At 37.5% G+C, this 19517-nt stretch overlaps 1 protein-coding gene across 7 annotated transcripts; it reads left to right on the top strand.

Moving 5' to 3' along the window:
* Positions 1-106: 106 nt before the first annotated feature.
* On the top strand, positions 107-19509 carry ATP8B (ATPase phospholipid transporting 8B). 7 transcript variants are annotated; one of them, XM_011307707.1, is made up of 17 exons: positions 107-518; positions 3177-3389; positions 7813-8447; positions 8529-8983; positions 10832-11604; positions 11712-11770; positions 11867-12079; positions 12138-12343; positions 12440-12595; positions 12673-13315; positions 13627-13809; positions 14044-14785; positions 14878-15070; positions 15882-16024; positions 16094-16446; positions 16679-16904; positions 17014-19509. In XM_011307707.1, exons 5-17 carry the CDS (start codon positions 11136-11138, stop codon positions 17664-17666), a joined length of 4239 nt encoding a protein of 1412 aa, XP_011306009.1. In that variant the 5' UTR covers positions 107-518; positions 3177-3389; positions 7813-8447; positions 8529-8983; positions 10832-11135; the 3' UTR covers positions 17667-19509. The 7 variants fall into 7 exon arrangements, with proteins under 7 accessions (XP_011306009.1, XP_011306011.1, XP_011306007.1 ...); XM_011307709.1 differs by lacking the exon at positions 3177-3389 and having other exon boundaries at positions 14878-15055; XM_011307705.1 differs by lacking the exon at positions 3177-3389.
* Positions 19510-19517: the final 8 nt, after the last annotated feature.

Raw genomic sequence — 19517 nt, 5'->3', positions numbered from 1 at the left:
AAAAAAAAAAAAAAAAAAAGAAAAAGAATAGAATTGAATGGTAAATGGTGGAATCGTTTTGAGAAAAATAAGAAAAAAATATTTTCAATGAAATTACACATCCAAAAAAAGAAGAGCATATTTGGATTAAAAAATAGAAGAATATTTTTATATTACAGAATATTTAAATAACTCTCCCCTAGAAATCCCTATGAGGAGACCATTGGCGAGTTGTTGGATTCCCTCGATCCCCTAGAACTGCAGTTTGCCTGAATAGTCGTCGAAAGCAGCACAATAGCCATTCAACTTTACTCCGTATTTTTCCTCCCGTTGTGAAATGTTACCTCTGTGATCGTTGAGTGCAATTGTACTTGCCCGCTCCTCTCCACCCTCGTCACTCATTACTCTCACTAACACGTACACCTTTCGCTATCCGTAAACAATATGGCTGAAAGATTTTTGTTCGCGGGTTATGTCGCCTCACGCGACTCATCAAAATCACTCGATTTTTCATAGCAGAATCACTTGACGAATCGATCGTAAGTATCTCCAATCTATTTACTATTAAATCTTAATAACTAATCCCCCAGCTATCTAGTATGCTAAAAAAGCATTGGAGGTATTAATCGTTGCTCACAGATCGATAGAGATCTAACGATAATTTGCTCGTTTGGTGATTTAGCGATTGATGAATTTGCGCCCGTTTTTCTGTCTCATCGGACTCACTACTTTACTACTTGCTCGACATTTTACTACTTCGAACTGCTTCGAACCAGTGTTTTTTTTGTTTTTTTTTTTTTTTCTGTTTGAATTGTTGAGGGTATGAAAAGTTGGACGAAATGGAAACAAATGATTCATCGATCCTTTTAATTTGTATATGGATAACGTCACGATTGGCGATATAATGCCCCCCATGAGGGCACGTTTCATGATCTCTGGCATCTTCCACCGACATGTGAGCAACAGGTTTCCATCGTTTCCATTTTTCTCTCGTTGACGTCGCAAGAGATCGCGATGAGGACGATCGAATGATTTTCAATTACCCGGAGACACGTGAACGTTGCACTTTCGATGCTCCGTAATTTCCTGGTATTATTGACTTTTTTCACAATAGTCATTAATTTAACAGCTATAATTACGAGGATTTAGCAACGTCAATGGCAGATGTTTTTACCCACTCTTCTCTCTGCCCAGCAGCCCCAATCCACAAATTATGTAATGTCATTTATCTCGATGTTTAAGGAAGGATTCTATCATTCCATGACGCGCAGATTGCTCCAATCTTTCATTTATTTTCCGGCTCATATTGAATGTAAATAATGCTGTTATTGTCTATCCTTGAGGTATGTTAAGTGACTTGTGTAGCTGGTAGTTAAGTGACATTCACGCAACTTTTTTCCAATTTCAAATTATTCATTTGGGGAGTTGGCACTGACATTGATGATTTTTCTGTTTAATTCTGAGAATTAACTTTGTTTTTCAAATTCCATTCGACCTTTAGTCTTTCGTAATTAATGTCGCCTTGAGAAAATTTATAAATTTATGCTCAAACCACTGCTAATGAGCCGCTACTCGATGAAAGAACAATAATGTGGAAATAGTTCGATACCTCCTAGACTACAACTACAGCTTACTTGACGTTTTGAAAAGGTCAGCATTTGGCTTTCTCTGTTAAGGCTCTCATCAATATCGTATACACTTTCTGTGAAATAATAATGAGAAAAAAAATAAAAAATTCAGAGCTGTAGGAGTGGACTCGTATCATTGATCAACAAATACCAAATTAATTATCCACTCTTGTCCGGACGTTCCGTCAAACGAGGTAAATGCATTTTCAAATGGAAAGTTTTCTCGTTATGAGGAAGCAATTGCACTAGTTATTTTTGAATAGGAAAAAGTTCAGGGAAATGTAGTATTAACGAGGAGCGAGGCCGCCCGAACCTGGGAGTTTTAAAAAATTAACGTTGACCGGGCGAAAGTCCAGGTGTTGACTGGCCATCGAAGGACATGAGAACTCTGATGATACGTAAACTCAGTCTAATTAATATAGACCCTAGACGGATGACAGGTTTTGAGACATGTATTGTTTCAATCGAACGAAATTGCGGGTTTACACTGAAGAGCAATTACCCATTCGGTAATGCAATCGAGTGGTTAAACAGTTGTTTAGTGATTATCGCGGAGTTTAATTTCATTTGCAGATAATCATGAGAGAAAATTGTTCCCGTTTTAATTTGGCAGTTGGGAAGAAAAAAATTAATCAACAGGGAAATATTTTTTCTCCAGGTAATAATACTTGCGAAAATTTTTTTTTTCTGATTTCTTATCACCTTATCTACTTATTGCAATACATGTCATGTAAACACGTCGTCGCACCCTTCCGTTGACCATTAACGGTTATTCAATCTTGTTGGCCCATTTAATGGAAAAAAACATAGATGGTTCCCACATTATGAAGAGACCTAGATCCTCTTCATCTATTTAAACAGGCAAAATCGATAATGATTAACACGCTCATTAGTCATTAGCTGGTCATTACGAGTGAAACAGATGATTGATTTAGTTTCTGTGAATTTTTATTCACATTAATTGGCATTAAAACTGAAAATCATTTTATCAGTAGCTCTCGTATCTTATCATCCAATTAGCCGTCAGAATTTTTCGGTTCCTTCTCAATGTTGTACGCTTTTATCACGTTCAAAGAGCGCTTCGAAGAATTATCTGAATTTTAGGTGTGCCACGACCTCTCACATCGATAATATCTCATCGATTTTTCTCATAAATTAAAGAGAAATTGTTTGGAAACGGAAATTAGTTTTATTAGCATGTTTTTCAGGTCATAAATAGCTCAAGTACTTTGTTATTTCTTGTCATAAGGGGTCCTCTTTTCGTGTTAATATCAAAAATATATCGAACAAAAGAAGATTCATCACATGAGCGTATTCCCCCTCAGGGAAATATTTCTAAATTAAGTCGTAAAATTGCCCAACAGTCATTTCATATCTTTAACGCGACGGATTTTAACGCCTGCGGTTTTCCGGCTCAAAGTTGCGATAAAATTTGCAACAAGCGCTGGATTTTTATCGCAAACTCAACGCCGACACTATGTCAATATAATTAAAATAGAATAGGAAAATTAATTCATCTGCAGCTCAATAAAATCAATAACATCGGCAATCTATTGAATTAAATTGAAGTGGCCACACGAATGCTCCATCACTGCTGTCACCATCAGAAAATCAGCAGAAAAAATTATACTCGGAGTATGGTGAGAATAATGGTCCGTGACATGAGAAATGCCAGTTGACCATTGAAAAATTCATCAATACGATAAATTGCCATGGATAAATTGCCTGACCCAATGGATTAGACCATATCACAACCACTCAATGGATTGAACCAAGCCGGAGGTAAATCTAATGATATAATAGCGATACCACACCCGCACTCCGGCCCTACCTTTCCACCATCTAAAACCATTTTTCTTTCTTGAAAATATCTGTGCAAAGAGGTCGAACAGACAGTATTAATAGTCACCCCATAATAGCCCTTCCCCATTTTCAGAGATTATTTTTTTTCAACTTGAGAGGGAAACAGAGGGAAATATTCAATAAAAATTACAACAATTGATGTAGAAAATTTAAATATTCAGTAAAAATTATTTGAAAAAAATAATATTTAATTGAGGTAAATTCGTTTACAACGAAAAGTAAAACGAAAACTTAAAGACTTTGGATTGATCCTCGGGCTTAACCCTGGCGGGCCAGTCCATAGCCATTTCCGTGATATTGAACGTGTTATATCGTCGACTTGAGAATCGATTTGTGTCACAAGCCACACGCAACACCTTCATAAGTTCACGAAAATTGAGTAATGAAGAATTTATAAACGTGGATTTGGAGTTCATCAAGAATTAACTAACACTTGGCTCGGGAATGTTAATGTTAATGTCTTTCGAAGGAGAGGGTGTCCACTCCCCTGAGGGCACGTGGCATTACAAACGAGTGTCGGTAATGAGACTAACGAACAAACCAGAAACCATTGTAAACTAAAATTTTCTCGCGACCTTGGTTAATATTTTAAAATACAATACTCGATGACAGAACGTAACTGTGTCAACGGTACGCGCGTTAATATTTTATGGGAAATCCTCGGGGGAGATAAAAAGGAGAGGCGCAAATTAATCTCATGCAAATGAAGAATTGAACTGGAGAGAAAGGTCAATTGAGTCATTAAAATCGTGATAAGGTGAGGCGGGGATGATGTCCAACAGATGAGGAGAATATTCATCAGGTTGAATGAACTAGTTTCTCGGTCAATGTTTTATTTATAATATGTCACTGGACTTTTTTCGCAAAGCAATCGGGATTTTCGCCGATTGATGAAGAAAAGAAAAGAAAAAATGCAGGTGAAAGATTAGCCTCAAGGCTCAGTCACGCTAATGTTTATTGTTGATTTTTATTTTTTTTTCTTTTTTACATCTGTGTATATAGACTCTGGTTTAATTGAGGGCGCAGTCAAAGGTATTATTGGACCCAGTGTGTCGCCTTTGTACCCAAACCACTCCCCCCTATGGAGAAAAAAAATGCAATAGGCGGCCCTTTTACAACATTCCCATTTTTTTTTCCCTCTCAAATAGGGAAAGAAAATAATTGGACGATGTCCCCGATATTATGGAATCGATTGATAACTCGCCAATGTTATCGATTGATTATTTAAGATGACGCGGCTCTCTATTATTGAACTCAATTGATTATTTTTTTGGAGAAATGTTTGATACGATTATGATAATTTTTTTTGTGGAGTTTTCATTGCAAAATGATAAGGGATTTTTTTTCATTGTCAAAATTGGGTGACATCTGCTTCTGTGATGAATTTAATTACGATAAGTGATATGAGTATTGACCATCTCGTCACGTTCATTTCAAAATCTTATCAATTAATTTTAAATACAATTCATCTTGTGAAATTGTTTGGCAGTGGAAGAATGGAATGCGGTTAAAAATCATGTACCCCTGATTTTTAATGTATACGCGATAATTTTATATGTTCTGAGAGTGTATGACAGTCCGTGAACACATAATCCACGACACGAATTGATTTATAGCTCACCTCGTCTTCGGTCGTTGCCATGATTTTATCTCCAATTGAAATTTTTCTCTCCCCACCGTTGGCTCACCTCCAGAGTTTTGTAAAACATAACTGCTGGATCATTGTGCACACGATAACAGCGATATCAGGAATCATCAAGAAGAATTATTGACTAGTGGAGCTCAATGATTCGACGATGAATCCGTTAAATCTCGCCAGCATCCCCATTTTTCATTCAACATCTATTAGTAAATAAATAAAATGATAAAATTTTAAATTACGGCGCTTGGTGCCCTCTGGAAAAATATATCCGCGATAAATGGCCACCCCTTGGTGGCCCATGAATGGACTTATCCCGTAATCCCCGCCCCATTAAAATAATATAATAGCAAATCAATCATCTGTAACATTTAGACCACCAAGGTTTTTCCGAATGCGCGGTATTACGACGAGTGCTCGCGACCAAGTCATCTGATTTCTCCCCGTCAGTCGTGGACGACGCGCCCTACGAGACGGACCTATCCATGTGCCTAGTTAAATACCAATTTTTTTTTTTTAAATTCACCATCTCAGTGCCTCCATAACGAGCACTTCAATTCATATGCTCATTAATTGACCCCCAACAATTGCACAGTTCGTGATAAATTGTGACAGTGGTAGAAATAAATATATATCAAGTGCATCACTCGAGTGAATTGCTCCGTCGGGTTATGGCAATGACGGTTTAATTAATATGATGGAAAACTGGAGTTATTATGAAAATTTTGTGGGGTAACAGGTGACAATTTTCACTTTCCCATTTTTTTTTGTTTTGTTTTTTGTTTTTTTTTTTTGCATTTTCTGTTCAATTATTTGGTAATCAAAGGGTGAGATGAATTGGCGCTATATGAATCGAGGAATGAAATTCTTTTGAATAATCCCATTTTACTCCATAAATCCGTAGATGGACAGACACCGGCTTGTTGCATGTCGCGAGCCCCTTAACGCCACGAGTACTCCAGTCAAATGACTCGAGGGCAAAAAAGAGAAATTCCCCAATCGATTACAGAATTTTCAAAACACATGCCACATAAATAGAACCTTACGAAATCATAAAGAATTTCATGTGTTGACTATTCCCCCATTGAATTCAGTCTAACTATTGTAGGTCGATAGTTGCATAATCAAACGAGTCTAACGATCAAGTAATTCTCGAGTTGGAGTAAAAAAACAAAAACATTACACATGTATTTTTTTTTCTTTAATTTTCTGAATTAAATAAACTCTTCACTCGTGTTATCAGACGTACATTCACGGGTGTAAACCTGCAATTCATTGCTCATTGATCGTTTACGTGAAGTGAAAAAAAAGTCACGAAGGTCGCATTTGACAAGTGGTAATGGAATTCATAACACAAGTTATTTTTTGTATTTTCGGTGGAACATAGGGTGGAAAATAAGTCCGCGTGTTACTGCACGATTACTGTCATTGGATCGGCTAGCATGTGCTACTAAAGATTCAATCAGAATAGTGACAATGAACACGAATTGCTGATGGAAAAGACAAAAATTAAACCGATTGACACCTCTGAGGTTTTCACTTTCTCTCACACGATTCTTCAGTCATCCAGTTGCACACCCGAGTCTTGTTTAACGTCGCAAAATGCCATGCTCATCGTAAAATCGCGGATGAAATGCGCGCAATAATTTACCCCTTTATTTTTAACCTTTGGAATATCAAACACCGAATGTTTCCACTCTTGTTCCAACAATTCGACCTCGAAATTTGCGGTGAATGCTGGGAAACGTTTGCAATTGAGAAACCACGCATTATACCCCGGATGAAAAATAAATTTATCACCCCCATGGTGGGTTCAGTTAATTTAATATTCACTCGTAAAAAAAAATTTCCTTCATTTTTATTCAATTTTTCTCGCGGTACATGAAGTCCTTTTCTTCAGAAATTTTTGAGTATAAATATTTTTAAAAAATTTTTCTTCTCCATGGAGTTCCACTCCCGTAATGTAATTGCAACTAAAGTAAAAAAACAATTCACAGCAAGAGGATAAAAACCAACGGACACGCGACGTCAAACGTTAAACCCCAGGACTCAATATTAATCAAATGCCAGATCGATGAAAAATCCGTTAAAAATGTGATAACTGCAGGGACAAAAATCCACGAGCCTTTAGAATTGATGGAACAGGCAATTTAACGTGTTGCCCGCGAAAGAAAAGATTAATGAGACGAAATGCTCAGGGTCGGGTGTTGCTTTTTAGCCCACGTCATCGGTTTACGATAAAACTTTAGTGAATCGAGTCGAGGATAGCTGAATTTATAATGTGAAAATATGCACCGAGAATTATCGCTGTCCCTCCAAGTTAGTTGCTCAAGTCATCCTCCGCCCCCCCAACCATCCTGATCGACCACGATCGCACGTGATTCACCACGGTCACCATATCCACCCTCTTCATGTCACCCATCTATAGACGTGTCCTTGGTATGGTTGCTTTTTACACGTCTCTTTTACATGCTTTATCGCTACCCGGAAAAGTACTATTCAATTATTCCCTCACCTCTAAAAAAATTTCTATTGACCATTAATCTCTGTGATACGTGGAAAAAAAAAATTATGCCTACGCCCAGGAAGAAAAGAAAAATCCAGGAAGTCTAAACTTGAAGATAATGCCCATTTGAATGAATGCTCCCTAGCACTCTACAAAAGAAAAGGGTAAATAATTTAAAATAATTTCCGCTGTTCCAGGGGCCGTGCAAGTTCTCCATTGAATGAAATTACGAAAATACGAATTACAAATAGTGATAAAAAAGCGTGGATTGGACTTGGATAACGGCCGTGGCGTCGTGCATGAGTGATAAACGGGCGCCGGTGACCAGTGACCCCACATGGACGCCGAGCCCAGAGCACCCGTACCACCAACCACCAAACCTGACCTTATCCCCTTTGATACCCTATTATTTCACAACCGACTCACCAACCTGACCAGTCCACCCCTCACTCGTCTATTATCCCACCTGTTATTTATTATTTCATCAATTCTACCATCGATAAATCGTCGCCATCCAACGGCATCACCAACGTGCCTCAATCCCCTTTTCTACCTACTCCCACTCTACCCATTACAATCCCAAAATCACCTGCTGAGCAATCCCCAACCCGACGATACTGCTCGCGGTGGTACATTCGGCTCCTCCAGACGAAAATTCTCCGATGAAAATTATCAATCGACTCCCGATGATCTGAGACAATCACTCGATACGAGTCTATCGCAGCAGGACTTGTCCGTTGCCATTATCCGTCCAATTAGCACCAACAGAGAGTCTCCTCCAGGAGTTGACAAAATAAAATGTCACGAAGCGCTGCAACAAGTCCCGTCAACGGTGAGTCATTTTTGTTTTTGTTTTTTCAACTATCAGATCATCAATACTCGATAAATCGATTGAAAATATTCCGGTGAATAGCTGTTGCAAGCTTGATTTTTAAACAATTCCCGGGTATTTTTTCCTGGCGCCACCTGTCAACCCGGTGAAAGCTCTCCGGCGGCTAATGCGCTCAGTGTGTGCAGAGGGAAGTACTCACCACCCACAAAATATCTCCAGTGATAAGTGCAGCATTCGATCGGCCATTCAAGAGGAAAAGAGACTGTCCCGTTGGGGTGCTAAGGGGTGCAGTTCATCTCTCAGTCTTATCCACCAGTGGTGCAAGTGGTGGACTCATATTTTTCACATCCCCATTATCATCAAGATACAAGAACACTGTTATCGCTGACGGCTCGAGCTATTCTCAACGTCGAGTTCGTTAATAATCAACTCGCTAAAGCCAATAAACAAAGTGAATAATCCAATCTCCTCGAGGACATCAAATACCGATAGGTTCTGGCGGATTGCGAAATAACATGAAGAAACATCAGTACACCGTTAGTTGCACATGAAAAATCCATATAAATCATCAAACTCGATTGATTATGATTTATGGTAAAAGTCTTCTAAGTTTTCCAAAGTTCGAGGTACTGGTGGAGTTAAAAATGTGCGCAGAGTGTTGAGAGCTACAGCAATACAATCATCGGTCAATCGATCGCCATAGTAAAATTCCTTGAATGTTTACATGAAATAAGTAATGTGAGCATTAAAAAGCTGGATAATTCACTAAACTTGCGCCATCATTTCCCATATTTATTTTTCCTCTATTTTCATAGCCCTTTGGTTAGAAGAGGGGGGGGGGGGATAGGTTATCACGGTTTTTATTGCTTGTGTGCGAGTGTGTGTATGTGTATGTGTATGTGTGTTTTTTATTTCTCTCAGTTCAGCACTTATTATTCCACCAACCAGGGAAACTGCGCACGCTGAGTTACCAAAACTCTGCATGAGTGAATAGAGGAAGTAATTATTAATCTCATTAATTCTGTTGATTTCCACGAAATTTCCCAAACGTGTTACGATCGTTACGTGACTCGCGGTGGAGTTGTGCGTGGATGTAGGAATGAGGTCGCCAGGAACCCCCCTTGACGCGACAATGGGGTTAACTATTACTATGTACATTTGTCCAAGGGTAATAATTGAAAAAGAAAGCCAGAGATAGGGCGTTTTTCTAGAGAGTACGCGCGTGTCACATTGTCATTATCTCCTTCAATTATATTAATTCAGTCATAATATTTATTTTCTTTTTATCAACTATTTCACCGGAAAATTTCAATTTTCATCCGGTGAAGGTCGTCATTGTTGTGATTTTACTCCACGATGGACAAATTATTTCAATCTTACCCGTTAATACCTGCAGGTGAGAAAATTCGATTAAACCCCACACGCATACTTGACCTGTTTATCGATTTCTAATTAATTCCATTGGGAGAATTTATTATTCATTTGGAGATATTCTGGATGTGATATTAGTTTACAAAAGCAGGTCAAGCCCAAAAATTTATTATATTATTTTTTTCAATTGATTTTCATTTTTAATAATTCATTCAAATATTAGAGTGATAATTTTTAGTTATCCCCGAGGCACTTATACAATAAACTTGTGCCAATAAACGTTGGCAAATCGTATTGCAGAGTGGTGAATGTTTTTCTCAAAATAATACTACGAGATAAATAAAAATGCAATAGAATTATCGCGTGCAATCGGATTTTAATTGTGAGTTTTGAATATCATGTACGATTAGAACATTTCCGCCAACATGTTTATGCAGTGGATTTCCTCAGAATACCGCGCATCTTGTATTATTTATATCGAGCATTATTTTGGTTTTGGAGTGGCTGGGAAGGCCGAAGATTCTTCCCGACTTACACTTCACTGCGAATAAGTTCAAGGCCAGTGGAGTCCGTATTTCAGGAGAGAATGATTCATTACGATGATAATTAATCGAACAGATCCAGGGAATTCTCACTGTTAAATCCATTTCAATTCATAACTTATTTTACTGACTCTGGATGACCAAGGTCACGACTAATTGTTGATTATTCCAAAAACCCAGGAGGCACTTCAAATTCATTGAAAAACTTGGCTACCACTGGTGTCTTTACATAACAATCTCTTCAATTTTCAAGTGAAGCTGTTACTGCTCCCAAGAAATTGCCTAAAAATTATATTAGCGTATTCAATTACTAATGGTAGCAGGGAAAATATCATTTACTTATTCCTCACCCTTGTAGAATTTCGGAGACAAATAACTTTGGTAAAATGTTGAGAATGAAAAACTTTGGAAGACTTAGATTAGACTGACAGCGAGGGATAAACCGGAATATCTAATGATCTTGTGTTCCAGTATCGAATAAATTCGATTTGATGTTAGTGAGGAAGGAAAAATGTCTCGACAGGGCAATCAGTACACCGTAAACACACCTGACAGCCAAATGAAGAATAATAAATGGTTTAATATCGGCGAACAATCGATCAACAGCAAAATAAAGTGGTGATATGCTGTTATTTGAACGATATGTCATGTGACACAGGACATGGTGATAAATATGTAATGAGAGGGAAAGAGAAAAACCGTCTCGTTGGTTACGGGAATGGTGTCATCAAGGTCGTGGTGTTGGCACTAGTCACAGTAAGATCGTCTACGAGAGATGAGCGTTGAAACGGACACATTGGAACTCGAGGTCTTCGAGGTGCAAGACGGAGATGACGATATAAATGAGGCTAAATCATCCAGAAGTATTGATAAAAAGCATTCATCAAAATTGGCTAAGAAGTTGGAGATTAAATTGTCAAGTGACAAAGGAAAAAAACGTAAACGCCGTAAAAAACGTAGTAGAGATGAGCGTTCACCTTCTAGTCACGTTGTGGTTAATTTTCCATCATCATCGAGTGCCGTTGAACACACTGGTGAATGCTCAAAGAGAGATTCATCTAGTAGCCTAGGTGGACCTAGCAATCGTCATACTACATTACGACAGTCTCTATTAACTGTACTTGGTAAATTGGTTGTTTGGAAAGGTGCTAGATATCGTCCCACACCAACGACATCAACAATACCCCCAAATTCTCCTCTTGCCACTGAGTGCATTGGTCGCAGTACAGTTTTTTTTTCCAGCGGTGAGTTTGATCACCCTAACCATTGAGTATTGATATTGATGATCTACACTTGATGTACTCAATCAATTATCCATTTAATATTTCATATTGTGACAATTTCATTGCAGAAACGGAAAGGCGAATTCGTGCTAATAACCGCGAGTACAATTCACAGTTTAAATATGCAGTGAGTCTCTACTACTACTCTATATATATATATTGAGTTTTTGATAATAATGATGAGGCAATGATATCTGTTAATGGGTAAATGCTCTAATTCCAGAACAATTACATCAAAACGTCCAAGTACACGGTTTTGACGTTCCTGCCTCTGAATTTGTTTGAACAATTTCAACGTCTAGCTAATTTCTACTTCCTATGTCTGCTGGTGCTTCAAATGATACCCGCCATATCTTCGCTTACCCCAATCACAACAGCCATACCATTAATTGGGGTCCTCACACTCACTGCCGTCAAAGATGCCTATGATGATTTTGTAAGTAATAACGAGATAAAAATTATTAATTTTATGAATAAATTTGTGATTATTTCAGCAACGACACAGCAGCGATTCCCAAGTGAACAACAGAAAGTCCCAGACACTGCGTGGAAAAAATTTAAAAGTGGAAAAATGGTCGCAGGTACAAGTTGGCGATGTAATTAGAATGGAGAATGATCAATTTGTTGCTGCCGATGTTCTTCTACTCTCCACAAGTGAACCCAATGGCCTTTGTTACATCGAGACTGCAGAGTTGGATGGGTAAAACTCCTCATTCATCTATTTACCTATTCCACTAGGCCTATGACTCATTCTATCTATGTGCCTGACAATTATTACTGTCAAATTCATTTCCAGAGAAACGAATTTGAAGTGTCGTCAATGTCTAGCTGAGACAGCTGAAATGATGGATAACAACGAACTTATAGGGGAATTTGACGGTGAAATAGTCTGTGAAACTCCAAATAATCTGTTGAATAAATTCGATGGTATATTAATGTGGAAGGGAAATAGGTGAGTTTGATAGGTCGATCATTAAATGACCATTGATAAATCATTAACGACCTTAATGGTGATGAATAAAATTACAGGTATGCATTAGACAACGATAAAATAATACTGAGGGGATGTGTATTGAGAAATACACAATGGTGCTACGGTGTAGTGATCTTTGCTGGCAAAGATACAAAACTGATGCAAAACTCAGGGAAGACAAAATTCAAGAGGACGTGTATAGATAGACTATTGAATCTTCTCATTATTGGAATTGTATTCTTTCTACTCTCGCTGTGCTTATTCTGCATGATTGGCTGTGGAATTTGGGAGAGTCTCGTTGGACGTTATTTTCAAGTTTATTTACCATGGGACTCGCTAGTGCCAACTGATCCACTTGGTGGTGCAACTGTTACAGCTCTACTTGTTTTTTTTTCATATTCAATTGTATTAAATACAGTTGTGCCAATAAGTTTGTACGTCAGTGTCGAGGTCATAAGATTTGTACAATCATTTCTTATTAATTGGGACGAAGAGATGTATCATGCACCAACAAATACACACGCCAGGGCGAGGACAACGACACTTAATGAAGAGTTAGGACAGATTGAATACATATTCTCCGACAAAACTGGCACTCTCACCCAGAACATTATGACCTTCAATAAGTGCTCTGTGGCAGGGAGAAGTTATGGCGATTTGGTCGATGATGTCACTGGTGAAATCATTGACTTGAGTGAGGTGAGAGAAAAATCACCATCATATTATTTTCTTTCTTTTCCTCCTCACGTCAACAAACCTTTTTTTTTTGTCCGTCAATTTTCTCTCCTCTTTGTCATTATTATTTTTGTTTTGTTTTTTTTTTTTTTTTTTTTTTACCAATGATATTGATATACCCAGGATTTATGGCCACTGTCTTGAAATTTGAATTGATTGTCCCCTTCGCCTGCAATATTTTCAATACACGCCCCCCTAAATCAACCCCCCTCCCCCCCGTCCGAAAAAAGCCACATTTTCGTGCACATTATACAGCATGTGTATGCTGCATGTAGACGGATAAAATGAACAAATCGTCGGCAACGGTGAAATGGAAAAATGGCCAGGAGTTTGTTCGGAACGTGCACCCACCAATTAGCAGTGCAAATGCTCGACTACTGGAGCAGGCAGATCGCATGGGAAATTCGACACCCGAGCCCGATATCAACGGCAGAGCAAAAATTACACAAACACCCTCAGTACGCATGCTTTTTTTGTTTAGTTCATATAAATCCTCTTCTATTTCTTTCTGCTTTTATCGTTCGGATGCACCCACTATACCCAAAGATATTCTCGATTACAGATTGGATGTTCCACATTACTAACAATGAATTACAGATTCGTATTGCATCATAATCGGATTAACTAGCTGGCTGTACTAATTATAAATAGTTTACAATGTTGAAGATGTGAAAGTGACTGATTGTTCGCAGACTGTTCCACCCCTGGATTTTTCTTTCAACAAGGATTACGAGCCGGAGTTCAAGTTCTACGATCCAGGTCTGCTGGAGGCTGTGAAGAAGGAAGACCCTGAGGTGCACATGTTCTTTCGGCTGCTGGCACTCTGTCACACGGTAATGTCCGACGAGAAGAACGGTAGACTCGAGTACCAGGCGCAATCCCCCGACGAAGCTGCACTCGTTTCAGCAGCTAGAAACTTTGGTTTCATCTTCAGAGAAAGATCTCCAAACAGTATAACAATTGAAGTAATGGGAAAACGAGAGGTATACGAGGTCCTCTGCATTCTCGATTTCAATAACGTCCGAAAACGCATGTCTGTGATCTTGAGGAGAAATGGCCATCTTCGGTTGTACTGCAAGGGTGCAGACAACGTTATATACGAGAGGCTCAAGGAGGGCAGTGAGGATATAATGCAGAAGACCCAGGAGCATCTCAACAAATTTGCTGGTGAGGGGTTGAGAACGCTGTGTCTCTCTGTCAAAGATCTTGAGGAAAGTTTCTTCAATGACTGGAAGCAGAGGCACATGGACGCTGTTCTAAGTGGTGAAGACAAGGACGATAGGCTCGATGCTATTTACGAGGAGATTGAGAAGGATATGACGTTACTTGGGGCCACTGCCATTGAGGATAAACTTCAGGACGGAGTACCACAGACTATTGCTAATTTGAGCCTAGCTGGCATTAAATTATGGGTACTCACCGGTGACAAACAAGGTGATTTCTCATTTTTTTTTTTGTCTTCCTCATCTTTTTCCAGTTTTCCATGATTATTTTGAAAAATTGCTAAATTAATACTCTTCATTTAGAAACGGCTATAAATATTGGCTACTCGTGTCAATTGCTGACTGACGAGCTAACCGATGTATTCATCGTCGATGCAACTACATACGATAGTGTCGAGACTCAGCTGCAACGACATCTAGAAACAATAAATACAGCATCTAGTCAACAAAATAGGCCCGCACTCTCCATCGTCACATTCAGGTGGGACAAAGAAAGGTCAGGCAAATGAAAGAGACGGAGTACAATCTTTACCCAATTAAATTTTTTTTATATCATTTTATATTTAATTCTCTTCTGTTGTTCACTGTTTATCCATGTATTGATTTATACAATTTTTTCGTTTTTTTTTTTATTTTTTAAATTTATTATTTCACTTTGTTATTGAATTAACCCTTTTTGAAAACTCGTTACATTGAATGCAGCACCGTGACTCCCAGTCATGCTTTTCTCGTTACTGTTATCTCGCCTGGATATTTAGAATCATTCGTTGATGAACGATGGAAATTATATCCCATGTTTCGTACCGTAATTATCAATGTTTCATTACTTGTTCGTATGGAAACGTGTACCATTGCTTGATGATTTATTGTAATGTATACGCCCCCCCTAGACTGTTACACAGACGAATCCTCCACCCTATTATTTTTTTTTATCTCCCATTTTTATTATTTCCTTCATTTTATTTTTTCTCATTTATTTTGTTGTAGAAAAAAAAATGGATAATGATGCTTGAATACTCACTCCTTCTCTTTCTAAATGCTTGATAATTAATCCTAACTGTTCCAATTTAGAATATGAATAACATGTGAACCAATTTCTGGCACATTTATCGCATTAATTGAAAGCAATAGATACAGATTTTGTACATGAACAAAAAATTGGCACTTTATGTATGATGAGTTCAATAGATGCATCATTGACAGTTAAATCTATTAGAGGGAAAAAGGAAAATCGCTTTCACCAAATTTTCTACTGGTGGTGTTAAACAAATTTATGGTGAATTCCATTTTTCTCTTGTATTGAACAGTGATACAGAATATAATAGAGAAGACGTGGAGGAGCGTGAGCCTGATTCTTCGTCAGGATTTGCCATTGTTATTAATGGTCATTCACTGGTCCATGCTCTTCATCCACAGATGGAGAAATTATTTCTTGAGGTTTCGAGTCGATGTGAGTTAAATATTCATTATTAAATTTTTTAATTTGATATAGCTTATTATTTAAATGAAATAATTGCAGGTAAATCAGTAATATGCTGTCGTGTAACACCCCTCCAAAAGGCCATGGTAGTTGAATTAATAAAAAAAAATAAATCAGCTGTAACATTGGCTATTGGCGATGGTGCTAATGATGTATCAATGATAAAAACAGCACACATTGGGGTTGGGATAAGTGGTCAAGAGGGCCTACAAGCTGTATTAGCATCGGATTACTCCATTGGACAGTTTAGGTTTTTAGAGAGACTACTGTTTGTACATGGAAGATGGTCATATTATAGAATGTCCAAGTTTCTTAGATACTTTTTTTACAAAAATTTCGCCTTCACTCTCTGCCACATATGGTTCGCCTTCTTTTGTGGTTTCAGCGCACAGGTAAGTCCTTCAAATAAACTCAGATTCATCAATTGATTTATTTCAACAATTTAACGATGATGATTTATAAGGCGAATACGACCCTCGAACACTCCTCTGTTTGAGTCTCGCATTCCAGAGTCGAGAAGGGCTTGAGTTTCAAATGAATCTGATGATTTTTTCTCGAGTCGATTCAATGGAAAAGACGTCAGTTATCAATAATCACTTATCAATTTTCCCATTTTCATTGCAGACAGTATTTGATCCAATGTATATCTCAGTGTACAATCTGTTTTACACGTCATTGCCAGTATTGGCTGTCGGTGTATTTGATCAGGATGTTAATGATAAAAATAGTATACTCTATCCAAAATTGTACACACCTGGATTGCAAAATATGTTGTTCAATAAAAAAGAATTTTGCTGGAGTGCATTGCATGGATTTTGGGCGAGCTGCATATTATTTTTAGTGCCCTATGGTAAGTAATATTGTATAATATTAGGGCCTCCAAGAATAATCCAAATAGCCAATGGTAATAGTCAATAATTAATATAAATAAAAATATAAATAAATGGCATTGATTGCAGGAACTTACAAGGATGGACTATCGCCAAAGGGTTACGTACTTTCAGATCACATGTTGCTGGGCAGCGTTGTGGCCACAATTCTAGTTATAGTCGTTACCGTTCAAATAGCCCTGGACACCTCCTACTGGACTATTGTGAATCACATAATGGTGTGGGGCTCTCTCATCTGGTACTTCATTCTCGATTATTTCTACAATTTCATCATCGGCGGTAGCTACGTTGGCAGTCTTACGATGGCAATGTCAGAGGCAACATTCTGGTTCACAACAGTTATATCGTGCATTATCCTGGTGATACCAGTATTATCGTGGAGGTTCTTCTTCATCGATGTGAGGCCAACGCTGTCGGATCGTGTGAGATTGAAACAGAGGTTGGCGCAAATGCGATCACGACAGAGTCAGGATATACTTCGTACACCATCAACTAGGCGTACACGAAGATCTCTACGTTCTGGTTATGCTTTCGCTCACCAGGAGGGCTTTGGAAGACTCATAACATCCGGTAAAATAATGAGAAAATTGCCCAATGGTGGAGATTTCAAATTTGCAATGCCATTTGCTAATAATGTTACGAAATCAGTCAATGTTGCATCAACATCCCCCAATGATGGTACTTCCAGAAATTCACGTAATTTGGATACGATCAATTTGTAGATGGAACAATTGACATTATTTTTCGATTATTCCACAGTAGTTATACGTTTATTATTATCCAGATATATGATTTTATCGGGTAGAGATGAGTAACTGCATATGTACAGCACAAGTCCAGATAGATTTAACTAATTGAGATCGTGAATCGAGGGGGTATTGATGATTGATGTGATATAGAGTTTCATTGAATTATTTCCATTATTTGAGGCTGCGTGTTACAGCAATTATAGAGAGATATATTGAAGGGTGACGATGTCGACACGATTGATTAATATTCAATTAAAAGATGAAGAGATAAATTACATTAATAATTGCCTTTATACTACATTTATTACATTAAATCGGGGTCGAGGTGGATATGGATAAAATTAATACATAACAAAACAAATATTATTGATGTAATATAGTATTGACTGTAAATATTTTAAAGAGATATATATATTATATTAAATGTTAAGTATACATTTTTTAAAGAAGAAAGTAATATATAGATAAAAACCATTGAAGTGGGAAGAACAAAACAGCTCGAAAATATGGTGCGGTAATAAGTTTAAAAAAAAATTAAAAAAAAATTAAACTATGGAAAATCATAGGTATATTATTATTACTGCGAATAATGATAACGTTTGCCTTGGACTGATTACTAAATATCATATATATTAAAGTATGAAATAACGAAAATTGAAGGGGGGGGGGGGGAGGGAGGGAAACAAAACAACCTGAACAGCATATAAAAAAAAAGTAGCTAACAAGATTGAAAAATGAATACGTATTTCTACTTTTTAATAATTGAAAAAAAAGGAAAAAAAATATGGGTAGAGGGGTGGTGGGTTCTGCGTTGAGAATATCTCACAATCAAACAATAGAATTTCCGTAGCAAATGTATAAATAAAAAATCGGATTCGTTCATGATTTCTCGAATGTGCCTGAGAAGTTGGAGCTTTCGTTAAGTAGAAAATGGAACAAATTGAACGATATCATTTCATCGATTAGAATTTTTTTTTTTTTCATTTTTTTTTTCTATGAGGCGATAATTAACTCACTATTATTTCTTCGACATTGAGAGCTGTTTGTCTTGAAAATATTAGAAAATTTTCGTCCAGTATTGTTAATCACTTGTGCAATCATACAATCTGAAATACCGTAGGATCTGGAGAGTCGATGACAATTGATTTTACAATTACACGAGACTGCATTCTACGTTTAGAGCCATCACAACACAATCATGAATTTATTTCTCCCTTAGTCCACGGCAAAATCAAATGTTGAGTACTTCTGACGCATTACGAGAGCGAGAGCGAGTGTGTGTGTGCGTGTGAGTGTGTGTGTATGTGTGTGTGTGTGAGAGAGAGAGAGAGAGAGAGAGAGAGAGAGAGAGAGAGCACAGTTCACCTTTATTTTCCCTTGAATGAAAATTTTGAATTTCATGTGAATATTATTTCAATATGTGATTTAACAAAGTATTTTTCCCGATGCGCGAGCATTAAAGTTAACCACATCGTTGATTTTTTGTTGAATATTGAAGGCTGCAGCATAATACATGATTTCTTACGATCCACACAAACTTGGGAGCAATTGTTTTACCCCAGATATAATGTGGGATAGTGGAAAAACAATATGTCGATGTAAAAACCCATGTTTTGAATTTTATTATACAGATGGTGGACGATAACCATTTAAATGTATAGCTTCACTGTAAGCAAATATTTGTATTACTGTCTCCATTTGTTAATATCATTATATTGCTAGCAATTTTTTTTTTTATAAAAAAAAAAACCAACAAATGTCACAAAAACTGCACAGTTTGTTAGTATAATAAAGAACAAGGTTAATTACCAATGTATTATACTT

This window comes from Fopius arisanus, unplaced genomic scaffold (genome assembly GCF_000806365.1).
Source record: "Fopius arisanus strain USDA-PBARC FA_bdor unplaced genomic scaffold, ASM80636v1 scaffold00055, whole genome shotgun sequence".
NCBI classification, from domain to species: Eukaryota; Metazoa; Arthropoda; class Insecta; order Hymenoptera; family Braconidae; genus Fopius; species Fopius arisanus.
The sequence above is the reverse complement of the archived record's forward strand: the minus strand, read 5'-3'. Positions and strand labels throughout refer to the sequence as shown.

Bases quoted from the DNA above. Each gene is read 5' to 3' on its own strand.
- ATP8B (XM_011307705.1), top strand. From the start codon at position 11,136: ATGAGCGTTGAAACGGACACATTGGAACTCGAGGTCTTCGAGGTGCAA. The intron at 12,344-12,439 runs GTAAAACTCCTC...ATTCATTTCCAG, and splicing joins GAGACTGCAGAGTTGGATGG to AGAAACGAATTTGAAGTGTC. The intron at 16,447-16,678 runs GTAAGTCCTTCA...TTTTCATTGCAG, and splicing joins TTTGTGGTTTCAGCGCACAG to ACAGTATTTGATCCAATGTA.